This window comes from Crinia signifera, chromosome 7, assembly GCF_055691185.1.
Source record: "Crinia signifera chromosome 7, ASM5569118v1, whole genome shotgun sequence".
NCBI classification, from domain to species: Eukaryota; Metazoa; Chordata; class Amphibia; order Anura; family Myobatrachidae; genus Crinia; species Crinia signifera.
This window is the reverse complement of record NC_139223.1, coordinates 164,130,904-164,146,380: the sequence shown is the minus strand read 5'-3', so window position 1 is coordinate 164,146,380 and position 15,477 is coordinate 164,130,904. Positions and strand designations below refer to the sequence as shown.

General features: G+C 49.9%; 1 protein-coding gene across 1 annotated transcript in view; it reads right to left on the bottom strand.

Moving 5' to 3' along the window:
- Positions 1 to 857: 857 nt before the first annotated feature.
- The window catches only part of LOC146021263 (carboxypeptidase O-like), a 52,040-nt gene continuing 37,420 nt past the window's right edge, over positions 858 to 15,477 (bottom strand). The window contains exons 9-11 of the mRNA XM_083155057.1: positions 13,989 to 14,191; positions 3,982 to 4,066; positions 858 to 1,156 (exon numbers count right to left, since the gene is read on the bottom strand). Of these exons, the coding sequence (XP_083011183.1) occupies positions 882 to 1,156; positions 3,982 to 4,066; positions 13,989 to 14,191 (563 nt within the window). The 3' untranslated portion in view covers positions 858 to 881. The remainder of the gene's footprint in view (positions 1,157 to 3,981; positions 4,067 to 13,988; positions 14,192 to 15,477) is intronic.

The following is a 15,477-nucleotide window of genomic DNA, read 5'->3' as shown; positions in this document are numbered from 1 at the left end:
GTGGTCCAGAAGTCTGCATCACACGCTGCCGAGACTCACAGCCATGGATAGGAAAGCAACAATAGAAGCTCTGGGACAAGTGACGCGCTCCGTGAACACTACACCCAGGGCTATATCCATTGAGAAGTGGTTAAGTGACTGGACACCGGCAGGCTGCCTCACCACTACACATGCAGTAGCCCACAAAAAAAGTGGCTGTGTAATGTGGCCACTCCCATATGTCATGTTGTCAATCCCCCATTGTTATGTAACCACGCCCCCTCATGACACGTGACCATACACTGGGGATAGTTGTTTTCATCAGCCAACAAATCAACCAGTATGTTTTCTGGGGTTTGGGAGGAAAGTTTTTTATTTCAATATTTTGTACTTAATTTTTGTTTTTTCTTGGTGTCATTTTTCCATTATTGTATTTTATTGTTGTTTGAGTGTAATATATATATATATATATATATATATATATATATATATATATATATATATATATATATATATATAATTCTTGCATTGACAGGTAATTATTTGAGAATAAATATTTATAATACCTGTATCCTTGCACAGTGATATATATATATATATATATATATATATATATATATATATTTTTTTTTTTTATAAATATATCATACAAACAAATGTTATACAATGACATGATGAGAAGGTAAGGCTAGCCTGCCCTAAAGAGCTTACAATCTAGGAGGCATAGAGAAGAATTCCTATACATAGGGTTCCCAAAGAAAGACAGAGAACTATAATCAACTTCCATTTTTATTGTAGAAATATTGTTTTTCTACTTAGTAAATTATGTTACAATTGTGTTATTATTATTATTAACATTAAACATCAGCCTTCTTCACAAACCTTAATAATAAATGAGGCAATTAATGGGCTATGGCATAGTACATGCAGACAACCAATGAGAGCGGGACACTGAGCCAGGAGGAAGTCATAGCCAACGCACTGTCATCAAGATAGGTTTCACTGACATATTCCACAAAGGACATGATTGCAGTTGTAGTCTCTTCACAAGTGGGCAGAATCTGGTCTTCTGGGAGCTGGAATCCATAGGTTCCATTGTCTCTCAACTCAAACGTATAGGAGAACTTGATCCCAATGTCAGTCGCATAATCTCCTGATGACCCAGAGTCAAAATATTCTATAAAACAGATAGAGGGAAAATTACGGAAACATATGATCACAAATCGCATATATATATATATAGCCGGAACTAGAGATTTTGGTCCCCTATGCAAGAAAATTACACCACACAGCTATGTCCCTTACACATTACGCTGCACAGCAATGCCCCTTACACATTACTCCGCACAGCAATGCCCCTTACACATTACACCACATATTAATGTACAGTATCTTACACATTACACCACACAGCAATGCCCCTTACACATTACACCACACATCAATGCCCCTTACACATTACACCACACATCAATGCCCCTTACACATTACTCCACAAAACTGCCCCTTACACATTACACCACACAGCAATGCCCCTTACACATTTCATCACACAGCAATGCACCTTACACATTACACCACACAGCAATGCCCCTTACACATTACTCCTACACAGAAATGGCACTTACACATTACTCTGCGCAGCAATGCCCCTTACACATTACTCCTACAAAGCAATGCCACTTACACATTACAATGCACAGCAATGCCTCTTCCATATTACACCACACAGCAATGTCCCTTAAACATTACTCTGCACAGCATAGTCCTGACTCTCCAGTCCTGCTGCTGCTTTGGCACAGGGCATTGTGAGAATGGGCTGTAAGAGACATCATGACATCTCTCCCAGTTCCAGAGACTCAGTGGGAGATTAGGGAAGATGGGAGTGGAGCAGGGGCGGATCCAGGAGAAAATGACAAGGGGGGCACCAAGATAGGGGAGGGGGGGGGGTGTTAGTGGTGCCAGTGTGCACTCTGAGGAGGAAGGGAAGGAGGACAGAGAGAGGGCGGGAATGGGATTAAAAATTAGGCATTGAAAGTACACAGGCCCACCTTGGCGTCAATACTGAAGGATGCAGTTGTGCGCACGCCGAAGGCGGAAAAGGGTGTGTGGCCTTGAGTGTTGTGTACCACACCATATACCACATCTACACACTATGCAACAAAATAGTAGACCCCCATTATACTTGCCCCTTACACATTATGCCAAACTAAGTGTGCAAAAATTCACATTATGCCACATGGATTGCACCAAAATTCACAAAAGACACCACAAACATGGACATTGCGCACCGTGGGTGCGCCAAAAAATTTCACCATAATGCCCATTACAAGTTGCCGCCCGCCGCCTGAAAGAATTCACAGCCGGGCAGAGCGTCCAGCTGCCCGGCTGCATACAATGTCCATCACAGAGATCACTGCAGCAGCCAGCCCCCTAGGACACAGAACCCTACACACACTCCCAATTACAGCCGTGCATAGAAGCATATGGGAGACTATTCTGCCATTTTTATCCGTGTTTTATGCAATGCAGCCATTACGTGCAATCTGCAATAGCCCCATCACAACTGTAAAGTAGAACAGCTCAGTCACAAGAGCTTACAGACACGAATGCTCTGTCATCACCTCTGTATTTATTATTAAACTATGCGATTTGTTTTTATATAACAAGATGTCAGCTCCTTCTCTATGCATTCATTTGGATAAAAAAAAGGTGATACAATGAGTTCATGGGTCACATGGTTTGTATATCATTGTGTAGTGAAACATTACCTGCACAGTTTCCTCCTTCTTGCTTGCAGGCTTTTTCTCAATCTCAGGGGAGGGGATGTCCATCGTTAACTATGACCTATTATTTATTTATTTTTTATTTAAATGCCGCCCCCCGCCGCCTGAAAGAATTAACAGCCGTCCTGCTGCCCGGCTGTATACTAGCTCTGCAGCAGCCCCGGGACCTCCGGCTATTTTGAAGCTTACCTCGCGCTGCCGAGCCGCCTGTCGGGACCGCGAGCCAATCAGAGCTTGCTTGCGGTCCAGCAGCCAATCAGGAGTGGTGGCTCCTGATTGGCTGCTGGACCGCGACCGAGCTCTGATTGGTTCGCGGTCCCGGCAAGCGACCGCGGCAGCGCAAGATACGCTTTAAAATAGCCGGGACTCGGGAGCCGCCCGGGACCTAGGGGCTGCTGCACAGCTGAGCCTGACACTGTATACAGCCGGGCAGCAGGACGATCTGCCCGGCTGTTAATTCTTTGCGGCGGCATTTAAAGTAAAAAAAAAATTGTGTCAGAAATGACAGGGGGGGCACGTGCCCGGGTGCCTTCCCCCCCCCCCTAAATCCGCCAGTGGAGTGGAGACAGAGTACACAAGCGGACAGCTGAAGTGCTGAACGCTGTAATGTATATAACCTTACACCCGGCAGAGAAGGAGACTGATGTACTGCTACATACATTACAGGTCAACAATGAAATGGTAGACAGCGACTTCATCGGGGTCAAAAGGTCAACAGAAAAGGTTGACACTTTTTTTGTTATTTTTCCTCCGGGTTAGCTAATAGGGTTCCCTCACCCTATAACCTAACCCTGACCTCCCCCTAGTGCCTAAAATTATCCTACTTAATAATGCATAACCCTAATCCTTCCCCTGGTGCCTAACCCTAATCCTCCAACAAATTCTCTCTCCCAGCATCCAAACCTGCAGCGAAGGCAAGTTTTATCTGTAATGGTCAGATGTGTTGGCAAAATCTTTACCCGAATGCAGGAATGCTACTAAAAGTGGTAATGGGGGTGGGTAGGAGCTTAGTGACTGCAGGTGCAACTGCAGCAACTAATAACGATTTCTCATCTCATCTAAAATTTAATCTGAGCTCAGTGCTCGCTGTTTAGGATGAAGGAAGGAGAGGGCTCAGGAAGATGCCACTAAGTTCTTCTCCAAGCTATTTAGTTCCCCAAACCCACCTACCGATATGATTATATCCTGCGTTCAGGAAGCGTTTCCCAATACTCACGTATAACAGTAGCTGAGGCCCCCACATCGTACTCATTGTTGTGCTTCTCCTTCATTTTGGCATTAGCCCGGTTCGCCACTGTCATCTGAAAGAGTAGATGGTTCTGTTACACCAACGTCAAACAAGACTGTGCACGTCTAGAAGAAGCCGCCATATTCCTAATGCAACTATATAGTGTGATTCTCTTGCCACTCTCCCAGGAGCATGTTAAGCAATGAGGGGCCCGCATGCAGATTTCCTGGCCCCCCTAGAACATATACGCTGATGCATGCGCAGGTTAGAAAGAGTCTGCTCCTGTGCCAGTCTTAGTTATCTCCTGTATATGCGCCATCATTGTGCCAATATCTTTCACCGACGGGAGGTAAATGTATTGGACACAGGATGTACTGAGAATGCGCAGCAGCCCCATTGCGGAGCACTGTTATGCGCACTGAGAATGCGCTGCAGCCCCATTGCGGAGCACTGTTACACGTACTGAGAATGGTCTGCAGCCCCATTGCGGGAAACTGTTATGCATACTGAGAATGCACTGCAGTCCCACATCAGAGCATTGTTATGCGTACTGAGAATGCGCTGCAGCCCCACAGCGGAGCACGTTTATAAGTACTGAGAATGTTCTGCAGGCCCAAAGCAGAGCACTGTTATAAGTACTGAGAATGCTCTGCAGCCCCACAGCGGAGCACTGTTATGTGTACTGAGAATGCAGCGCAGCCTCATAGCGGAGCACTGTTATGTGTACTGAGAATGCACCGGAGCCCCATAGTGGAGCACTGTTATGTGTATTGAGAATGCACCGCAGCCCCATAGAGGAGTACTGTTATGTGTACTGAGAATGCTCCGCAGCCCCATAGAGGAGTACTGTTATGTGTACTGAGAATGCAGCGCAGCCCCATAGCGGAGCACTGTTATGTGTACTGAGAATGCACCGGAGCCCCATAGAGGAGTACTGTTATGTGTACTGAGAATGCTCCGCAGCCCCATAGAGGAGTACTGTTATGTGTACTGAGAATGCAGCGCAGCCCCATAGCGGAGCACTGTTATGTGTACTGAGAATGCACCGCAGCCCCATAGTGGAGCACTGTTATGTGTACTGAGAATGCACCAGAGCCTTATAGCGGAGCACTGTTATGTGTACTGAGAATGCACCAAAGCCCCATAGCGGAGCACTGTTATGTGTACTGAGAATGCACCGGAGCCTCATAGCGGAGCACTGTTATGTGTACTGAGAATGCACCGGAGCCTCATAGCGGAGCACTGTTATGTGTACTGAGAATGCACCGCAGCCCCATAGTGGAGCACTGTTATGTGTACTGAGAATGCACCGGAGCCTCATGGCGGAGCACTGTTATGTGTACTGAGAATGCACCGCAGCCCCATAGAGGAGCACTGTTATGTGTACTGAGAATGCTCCACAGCCTCATAGCGGAGCACTGTTATGTGTACTGAGAATGCACCACAGCCCCATAGCGGAGCACTGTTATGTGTACTGAGAATGCACCGGAGCCCCATAGCGGAGCACTGTTATGTGTACTGAGAATGCACCGCAGCCCCATAGCGGAGCACTGTTATGTGTACTGAGAATGCAGCGCAGCCCCATAGCGGAGCACTGTTATGTGTACTGAGAATGCACCGCAGCCCCATAGCGGAGCACTGTTATGTGTACTGAGAATGCAGCGCAGCACCATAGCGGAGCACTGTTATGTGTACTGAGAATGCACCGCAGCCCCATAGCGGAGCACTGTTATGTGTACTGAGAATGCACCGGAGCCTCATAGCGGAGCACTGTTATGTGTACTGAGAATGCACCGGAGCCCCATAGCGGAGCACTGTTATGTGTACTGAGAATGCACCGGAGCCCCATAGCGGAGCACTGTTATGTGTACTGAGAATGCAGCGCAGCCCCATAGCGGAGCACTGTTATGTGTACAGAGAATGCACCGGAGCCTCATGGCGGAGCACTGTTATGTGTACTGAGAATGCACTGCAGCCCCATAGAGGAGCACTGTTATGTGTACTGAGAATGCTCCACAGCCTCATAGCGGAGCACTGTTATGTGTACTGAGAATGCACCGCAGCCCCATAGCGGAGCACTGTTATGTGTACTGAGAATGCACCGGAGCCCCATAGAGGAGTACTGTTATGTGTACTGAGAATGCTCCGCAGCCCCATAGAGGAGTACTGTTATGTGTACTGAGAATGCAGCGCAGCCCCATAGCGGAGCACTGTTATGTGTACTGAGAATGCACCGCAGCCCCATAGCGGAGCACTGTTATGTGTACTGAGAATGCACCAGAGCCTCATAGCGGAGCACTGTTATGTGTACTGAGAATGCACCGCAGCCCCATAGCGGAGCACTGTTATGTGTACTGAGAATGCACCGGAGCCTCATGGCGGAGCACTGTTATGTGTACTGAGAATGCACCGCAGCCCCATAGAGGAGCACTGTTATGTGTACTGAGAATGCACCGGAGCCCCATAGAGGAGCACTGTTATGTGTACTGAGAATGCACCGCAGCCCCATAGCGGAGCACTGTTATGTGTACTGAGAATGCAGCGCAGCCCTATAGCGGAGCACTGTTATGTGTACTGAGAATGCACCGCAGCCCCATAGCGGAGCACTGTTATGTGTACTGAGAATAAACCGGAGCCTCATAGCGGAGCACTGTTATGTGTACTGAGAATGCACCGGAGCCCCATAGCGGAGCACTGTTATGTGTACTGAGAATGCAGCGCAGCCTCATAGCGGAGCACTGTTATGTGTACTGAGAATGCACCGCAGCCACTGTTATGTGTACTGAGAATGCACCGGAGCCTCATGGCGGAGCACTGTTATGTGTACTGAGAATGCACCGCAGCCCCATAGAGGAGCACTGTTATGTGTACTGAGAATGCTCCACAGCCTCATAGCGGAGCACTGTTATGTGTACTGAGAATGCACCACAGCCCCATAGCGGAGCACTGTTATGTGTACTGAGAATGCACCGCAGCCCCATAGCGGAGCACTGTTATGTGTACTGAGAATGCACCGGAGCCTCATGGCGGAGCACTGTTATGTGTACTGAGAATGCACCGCAGCCCCATAGAGGAGCACTGTTATGTGTACTGAGAATGCTCCACAGCCTCATAGCGGAGCACTGTTATGTGTACTGAGAATGCACCACAGCCCCATAGAGGAGTACTGTTATGTGTACTGAGAATGCAGCGCAGCCCCATAGCGGAGCACTGTTATGTGTACTGAGAATGCACCGCAGCACCATAGCGGAGCACTGTTATGTGTACTGAGAATGCACCAGAGCCTCATAGCGGAGCACTGTTATGTGTACTGAGAATGCACCGCAGCCCCATAGCGGAGCACTGTTATGTGTACTGAGAATGCACCGGAGCCTCATGGCGGAGCACTGTTATGTGTACTGAGAATGCACCGCAGCCCCATAGAGGAGCACTGTTATGTGTACTGAGAATGCTCCACAGCCTCATAGCGGAGCACTGTTATGTGTACTGAGAATGCACCACAGCCCCATAGCGGAGCACTGTTATGTGTACTGAGAATGCACCGGAGCCCCATAGAGGAGCACTGTTATGTGTACTGAGAATGCACCGCAGCCCCATAGCGGAGCACTGTTATGTGTACTGAGAATGCAGCGCAGCCCCATAGCGGAGCACTGTTATGTGTACTGAGAATGCACCGCAGCCCCATAGCGGAGCACTGTTATGTGTACTGAGAATAAACCGGAGCCTCATAGCGGAGCACTGTTATGTGTACTGAGAATGCACCGGAGCCCCATAGCGGAGCACTGTTATGTGTACTGAGAATGCAGCGCAGCCTCATAGCGGAGCACTGTTATGTGTACTGAGAATGCACCGCAGCCCCATAGCGGAGCACTGTTATGTGTACTGAGAATGCACCGGAGCCTCATGGCGGAGCACTGTTATGTGTACTGAGAATGCACCGGAGCCCCATAGCGGAGCACTGTTATGTGTACTGAGAATGCAGCGCAGCCTCATAGCGGAGCACTGTTATGTGTACTGAGAATGCACCGCAGCACCATAGCGGAGCACTGTTATGTGTACTGAGAATGCACCAGAGCCTCATAGCGGAGCACTGTTATGTGTACTGAGAATGCACTGCAGCCCCATAGCGGAGCACTGTTATGTGTACTGAGAATGCACCGGAGCCTCATGGCGGAGCACTGTTATGTGTACTGAGAATGCACCGCAGCCCCATAGAGGAGCACTGTTATGTGTACTGAGAATGCACCACAGCCCCATAGCGGAGCACTGTTATGTGTACTGAGAATGCACCGGAGCCCCATAGAGGAGCACTGTTATGTGTACTGAGAATGCACCGCAGCCCCATAGCGGAGCACTGTTATGTGTACTGAGAATGCAGCGCAGCCCCATAGCGGAGCACTGTTATGTGTACTGAGAATGCACCGCAGCCCCATAGCGGAGCACTGTTATGTGTACTGAGAATAAACCGGAGCCTCATAGCGGAGCACTGTTATGTGTACTGAGAATGCACCGGAGCCCCATAGCGGAGCACTGTTATGTGTACTGAGAATGCAGCGCAGCCTCATAGCGGAGCACTGTTATGTGTACTGAGAATGCTCCACAGCCTCATAGCGGAGCACTGTTATGTGTACTGAGAATGCACCACAGCCCCATAGCGGAGCACTGTTATGTGTACTGAGAATGCACCGGAGCCCCATAGAGGAGCACTGTTATGTGTACTGAGAATGCACCGCAGCCCCATAGCGGAGCACTGTTATGTGTACTGAGAATGCAGCGCAGCCCCATAGCGGAGCACTTTTATGTGTACTGAGAATGCACCGCAGCCCCATAGCGGAGCACTGTTATGTGTACTGAGAATAAACCGGAGCCTCATAGCGGAGCACTGTTATGTGTACTGAGAATGCACCGGAGCCCCATAGCGGAGCACTGTTATGTGTACTGAGAATGCAGCGCAGCCTCATAGCGGAGCACTGTTATGTGTACTGAGAATGCACCGCAGCCCCATAGCGGAGCACTGTTATGTGTACTGAGAATGCACCGGAGCCTCATGGCGGAGCACTGTTATGTGTACTGAGAATGCACCGCAGCCCCATAGAGGAGCACTGTTATGTGTACTGAGAATGCTCCACAGCCTCATAGCGGAGCACTGTTATGTGTACTGAGAATGCACCACAGCCCCATAGCGGAGCACTGTTATGTGTACTGAGAATGCAGCGCAGCCCCATAGCGGAGCACTGTTATGTGTACTGAGAATGCACCGCAGCCCCATAGCGGAGCACTGTTATGTGTACTGAGAATGCACCGGAGCCTCATAGCGGAGCACTGTTATGTGTACTGAGAATGCACCGGAGCCCCATAGCGGAGCACTGTTATGTGTATTGAGAATGCACCGGAGCCTCATGGCGGAGCACTGTTATGTGTACTGAGAATGCACCGCAGCCCCATAGAGGAGCACTGTTATGTGTACTGAGAATGCACCGGAGCCCCATAGCGGAGCACTGTTATGTGTACTGAGAATGCACCGGAGCCTCATAGCGGAGCACTGTTATGTGTACTGAGAATGCACCGAAGCCTCATAGCGGAGCACTGTTATGTGTACTGAGAATGCACCGCAGCCCCATAGCGGAGCACTGTTATGTGTACTGAGAATGCACCGGAGCCTCATGGCGGAGCACTGTTATGTGTACTGAGAATGCAGCGCAGCCCCATAGCGGAGCACTGTTATGTGTACTGAGAATGCACTGCAGTCCCACATCAGAGCATTGTTATGCGTACTGAGAATGCGCTGCAGCCCCACAGCGGAGCACGTTTATAAGTACTGAGAATGTTCTGCAGGCCCAAAGCAGAGCACTGTTATAAGTACTGAGAATGCTCTGCAGCCCCACAGCGGAGCACTGTTATGTGTACTGAGAATGCACCGCAGCCTCATAGCGGAGCACTGTTATGTGTACTGAGAATGCACCGGAGCCCCATAGAGGAGTACTGTTATGTGTACTGAGAATGCTCCGCAGCCCAATAGAGGAGTACTGCAGGGTTGCCGACTTTAACATTCTCCTCTCCGGGAGAAGCCCGGAGAGGAGAGTTTCAGCAACCGCTCAGGGGGCGGGGCTTACGAGTGACATCACTAAGCCCCACCTCCATACTGGTAAAAGCAGCTAATTCAGGGATCTCCATGGAGGGGGCGGGGCTAAAATGACGCGATTGTGCCGTTTTAGCTCCGCCCCCTCCTCTGAGACCCGAGGATTGCGGCATTTTAATGCCGCGATCCGGGGGTCAGCGGGGGTCCCCCCTGAATCCGGGAGGGTTGCCCACCCTTCCGGGGGCCGGGAGGGGGTACCCGATTTTCGGGAGACTCCCGGAAATTCCGGGAGGGTCGGCAACCCTGGAGTACTGTTATGTGTACTGAGAATGCAGCGCAGCCCCATAGCGGAGCACTGTTATGTGTACTGAGAATGCACCGGAGCCCCATAGAGGAGTACTGTTATGTGTACTGAGAATGCTCCGCAGCCCCATAGAGGAGTACTGTTATGTGTACTGAGAATCCAGCGCAGCCCCATAGCGGAGCACTGTTATGTGTACTGAGAATGCACCGCAGCCCCATAGCGGAGCACTGTTATGTGTACTGAGAATGCACCAGAGCCTCATAGCGGAGCACTGTTATGTGTACTGAGAATGCACCGCAGCCCCATAGCGGAGCACTGTTATGTGTACTGAGAATGCACCGCAGCCCCATAGCGGAGCACTGTTATGTGTACTGAGAATGCACCGGAGCCTCATGGCGGAGCACTGTTATGTGTACTGAGAATGCACCGCAGCCCCATAGAGGAGCACTGTTATGTGTACTGAGAATGCTCCACAGCCTCATAGCGGAGCACTGTTATGTGTACTGAGAATGCACCACAGCCCCATAGCGGAGCACTGTTATGTGTACTGAGAATGCACCGGAGCCCCATAGAGGAGCACTGTTATGTGTACTGAGAATGCACCGCAGCCCCATAGCGGAGCACTGTTATGTGTACTGAGAATGCAGCGCAGCCCCATAGCGGAGCACTGTTATGTGTACTGAGAATGCACCGCAGCCCCATAGCGGAGCACTGTTATGTGTACTGAGAATGCACCGGAGCCTCATAGCGGAGCACTGTTATGTGTACTGAGAATGCACCGGAGCCCCATAGCGGAGCACTGTTATGTGTACTGAGAATGCAGCGCAGCCTCATAGCGGAGCACTGTTATGTGTACTGAGAATGCACCGCAGCCCCATAGCGGAGCACTGTTATGTGTACTGAGAATGCACCGGAGCCTCATGGCGGAGCACTGTTATGTGTACTGAGAATGCACCGCAGCCCCATAGAGGAGCACTGTTATGTGTACTGAGAATGCTCCACAGCCTCATAGCGGAGCACTGTTATGTGTACTGAGAATGCACTACAGCCCCATAGCGGAGCACTGTTATGTGTACTGAGAATGCACCGCAGCCCCATAGAGGAGCACTGTTATGTGTACTGAGAATGCACCGCAGCCCCATAGCGGAGCACTGTTATGTGTACTGAGAATGCTCCGCAGCCCCATAGAGGAGTACTGTTATGTGTACTGAAAATGCCCTGCAGCCCCATAGAGGAGCACTGTTATGTGTACTGAGAATGCAGCGCAGCCCCATAGCGGAGCACTGTTATGTGTACTGAGAATGCACCGCAGCCCCATAGCGGAGCACTGTTATGTGTACTGAGAATGCACCGGAGCCCCATAGCGGAGCACTGTTATGTGTACTGAGAATGCACCGAAACCCCATGGCGGAGCACTGTTATGTGTACTGAGAATGCACCGGAGCCTCATGGCGGAGCACTGTTATGTGTACTGAGAATGCACCGCAGCCCCATAGAGGAGCACTGTTATGTGTACTGAGAATGCTCCACAGCCTCATAGCGGAGCACTGTTATGTGTACTGAGAATGCACCACAGCCCCATAGCGGAGCACTGTTATGTGTACTGAGAATGCACCGGAGCCCCATAGAGGAGCACTGTTATGTGTACTGAGAATGCACCGGAGCCCCATAGAGGAGTACTGTTATGTGTACTGAGAATGCTCCGCAGCCCCATAGAGGAGCACTGTTATGTGTACTGAGAATGCACCGCAGCCCCATAGCGGAGCACTGTTATGTGTACTGAGAATGCACCAGAGCCCCATGGCGGAGCACTGTTATGTGTACTGAGAATGCACCGGAGCCCCATGGCGGAGCACTGTTATGTGTACTGAGAATGCACCGGAGCCTCATGGCGGAGCACTGTTATGTGTACTGAGAATGCACCGCAGCCCCATAGAGGAGCACTTTTATGTGTACTGAGAATGCACCGGAGCCCCATAGAGGAGCACTGTTATGTGTACTGAGAATGCACCGGAGCCCCATAGAGGAGTACTGTTATGTGTACTGAGAATGCTCCGCAGCCCCATAGAGGAGCACTGTTATGTGTACTGAGAATGCAGCGCAGCCCCATAGCGGAGCCCTGTTATGTGTACTGAGAACGCACCGCAGCCCCATAGAGGAGCACTGTTATGTGTACTGAGAATGCACCGGAGCCTCATAGCGGAGCACTGTTATGTGTACTGAGAATGCACCGCAGCCCCATAGCGGAGCACTGTTATGTGTACTGAGAATGCACCGGAGCCCCATAGCGGAGCACTGTTATGTGTACTGAGAATGCAGCGCAGCCCCATAGCGGAGCACTGTTATGTGTACTGAGAATGCACCGCAGCCCCAAAGCGGAGCACTGTTATGTGTACTGAGAATGCACCGGAGCCCCATAGCGGAGCACTGTTATGTGTACTGAGAATGCACCGCAGCCCCATAGCGGAGCACTGTTATGTGTACTGAGAATGCACCGGAGCCCCATAGAGGAGCACTGTTATGTGTACTGAGAATGCACCGGAGCCTCATAGCGGAGCACTGTTATGTGTACTGAGAATGCACCGGAGCCTCATAGCGGAGCACTGTTATGTGTACTTAGAATGCACCGGAGCCTCATAGCGGAGCACTGTTATGTGTACTGAGAATGCACCGGAGCCTCATGGCGGAGTACTGTTATGTGTACTGAGAATGCACCGCAGCCCCATAGAGGAGCACTGTTATGTGTACTGAGAATGCTCCGCAGCCCCATAGAGGAGCACTGTTATGTGTACTGAGAATGCACCACAGCCCAATAGCGGAGCACTGTTATGTGTACTGAGAATGCACCGGAGCCCCATAGAGGAGCACTGTTATATGTACTGAGAATGCACCGCAGCCCCAGAGCGGAGCACTGTTATGTGTACTGAGAATGCACCGGAGCCTCATGGCGGAGCACTGTTATGTAAACTGAGAATGCACCGCAGCCCCATAGAGGAGCACTGTTATGTGTACTGAGAATGCTCCGCAGCCCCATAGAGGAGCACTGTTATGTGTACTGAGAATGCACCACAGCCCCATAGCGGAGCACTGTTATGTGTACTGAGAATGCACCGGAGCCTCATAGCGGAGCACTGTTATGTGTACTGAGAATGCACCACAGCCTCATAGCGGAGCACTGTTATGTGTACTGAGAATGCACCGGAGCCTCATAGAGAAGCACTGTTATGTGTACTGAGAATGCGCTGCAGCTCCATTGCGGAGCACTGCTATGTGTACTGAGAATGCTCCACAGCCTCATAGCGGAGCACTGTTATGTGTACTGAGAATGCGCCGTAGCCCCATAGCGTAGCACTGTTATGTGTACTGAGAATGCACCGCAGCCCCATAGCGGAGCACTGTTATGTGTACTGAGAATGCTCCACAGCCTCATAGCGGAGCACTGCTGGATAGGGTGCATCCTGCCCTAATTGTTCTGCACATCTCCCCCACTTCCTACCTCAATGACCCCCCCTCCATTTATGATACTGTTTTCCTGTAATGACTATGATCCTGCAGTGGTTGTAGCACATTGTTTCGTATCCATGACAATTGTATTTAGGGGTCAGCACTCACCAGCAGTTCATGGTCCTTAGATACATCTAGTGTGTAACCATAGGGCAGGAGAATCATCTTCCCATAGGAGTGTATGGTGAGGTAGAAGAGGATGTCGGACTTGATGAGCTCGATGAGGCCGGACAGCGCCTTTGTCTCCGGCTCTGAGGCTACAGATGCTCCGCAGAAGGTGGAGCTGTTACAGTTTCTGGAAGCTCCGATAGCTTAACAAAGAGACAAAGAGGAAAAGATGACGTCACCTATGATGTCACAATAATCCACAGCTCCTACCTGGCAATGCTGATAATATACACAATACTGGTTCCTGCTATAACACCATATCCTAGTACAGCACTGGCGCTGTACATGGCGCAGAACCACCCACATAACTGCAGAAACCAATCACATCCCCACTGTACAGTCCTCACTTTCCCATCCTCCTGACCCCAGGCCAACATTGCTGGGTCACCGTGTCATACAGCCCACCAAGAGCCCCCGATATCCTTATACAGGGTAAGCTTGTGAGCAGGGCATAATTATCTACCCTCCCGCATTCTGCAGGAGACTCCCTGAAATAGGAGCAATCTCCCTCTCTCCATCATTAGTCTAGCAATCTCCCTCATGTCACCTAGCCCACATTACACTGTTACATCATAGTTACCTTCCCTCCTGCATTCTGCAGGAGACTCCCTGACATAACAGCAATCTACCTCTCTCCCTCATTAGTCTAGCAATCTCCCTCATGTCACCTAGCCCACATTACACTGTTACATCATAGTTACCTCCACTCCTGCATTCTGCAGGAGACTCCCTGACATAGCAGCGATCTCCCTCTCTCCCTCATTAGTCTAGCAATCTCCCTCATGTCACCTAGCCCACATTACACTGTTACATCATAGTTACCTCCCCTCCTGCATTCTGCAGGAGACCCCCTGACATAGCAGCAATCTCCCTCTCTCCCTCATTAGTCTAGCAATCTCCCTCATGTCACCTAGCCCACATTACACTGTTACGTTTTTGGGGAAAAAAAGAATGAGAGATAGATACATTGAATCATCAGCACCATTTCCCTGCACTTTACCAAGTATAGTAGCTCTTACTAACGGCTTTGGGCTCATCTACATTTGGATATAAGTCATTTTAAAAGATTCCTCTCAGATGTAGCAGTACACACCCACGCTTCCAGATGCCACAATCACAATCTCTTTTCAATATCTCTCTATCTATGGAACTAGACACGCCCTTTGGGTGGAGCATGACACGCCCCCTCAATTTGGCGCTGTGCAAAATTCTACTACCAATTATAATCTCCCTGAATGTAATTTTCAAAAGTAGGCAAGTATGGAGCAGGGCCCTCATACCTCTGCATATGTCTGTGTTTTCACTGTTTCCAATTGTATTGTTTTACTTTGTCATTGTTTCCAGCTGTAAAGTGCAACATCATTTTTCTATTGCTATTTTCCTGCCAGGACCTGTATATACCTGTCTGCGGTACCATTGTGCCTGCCCT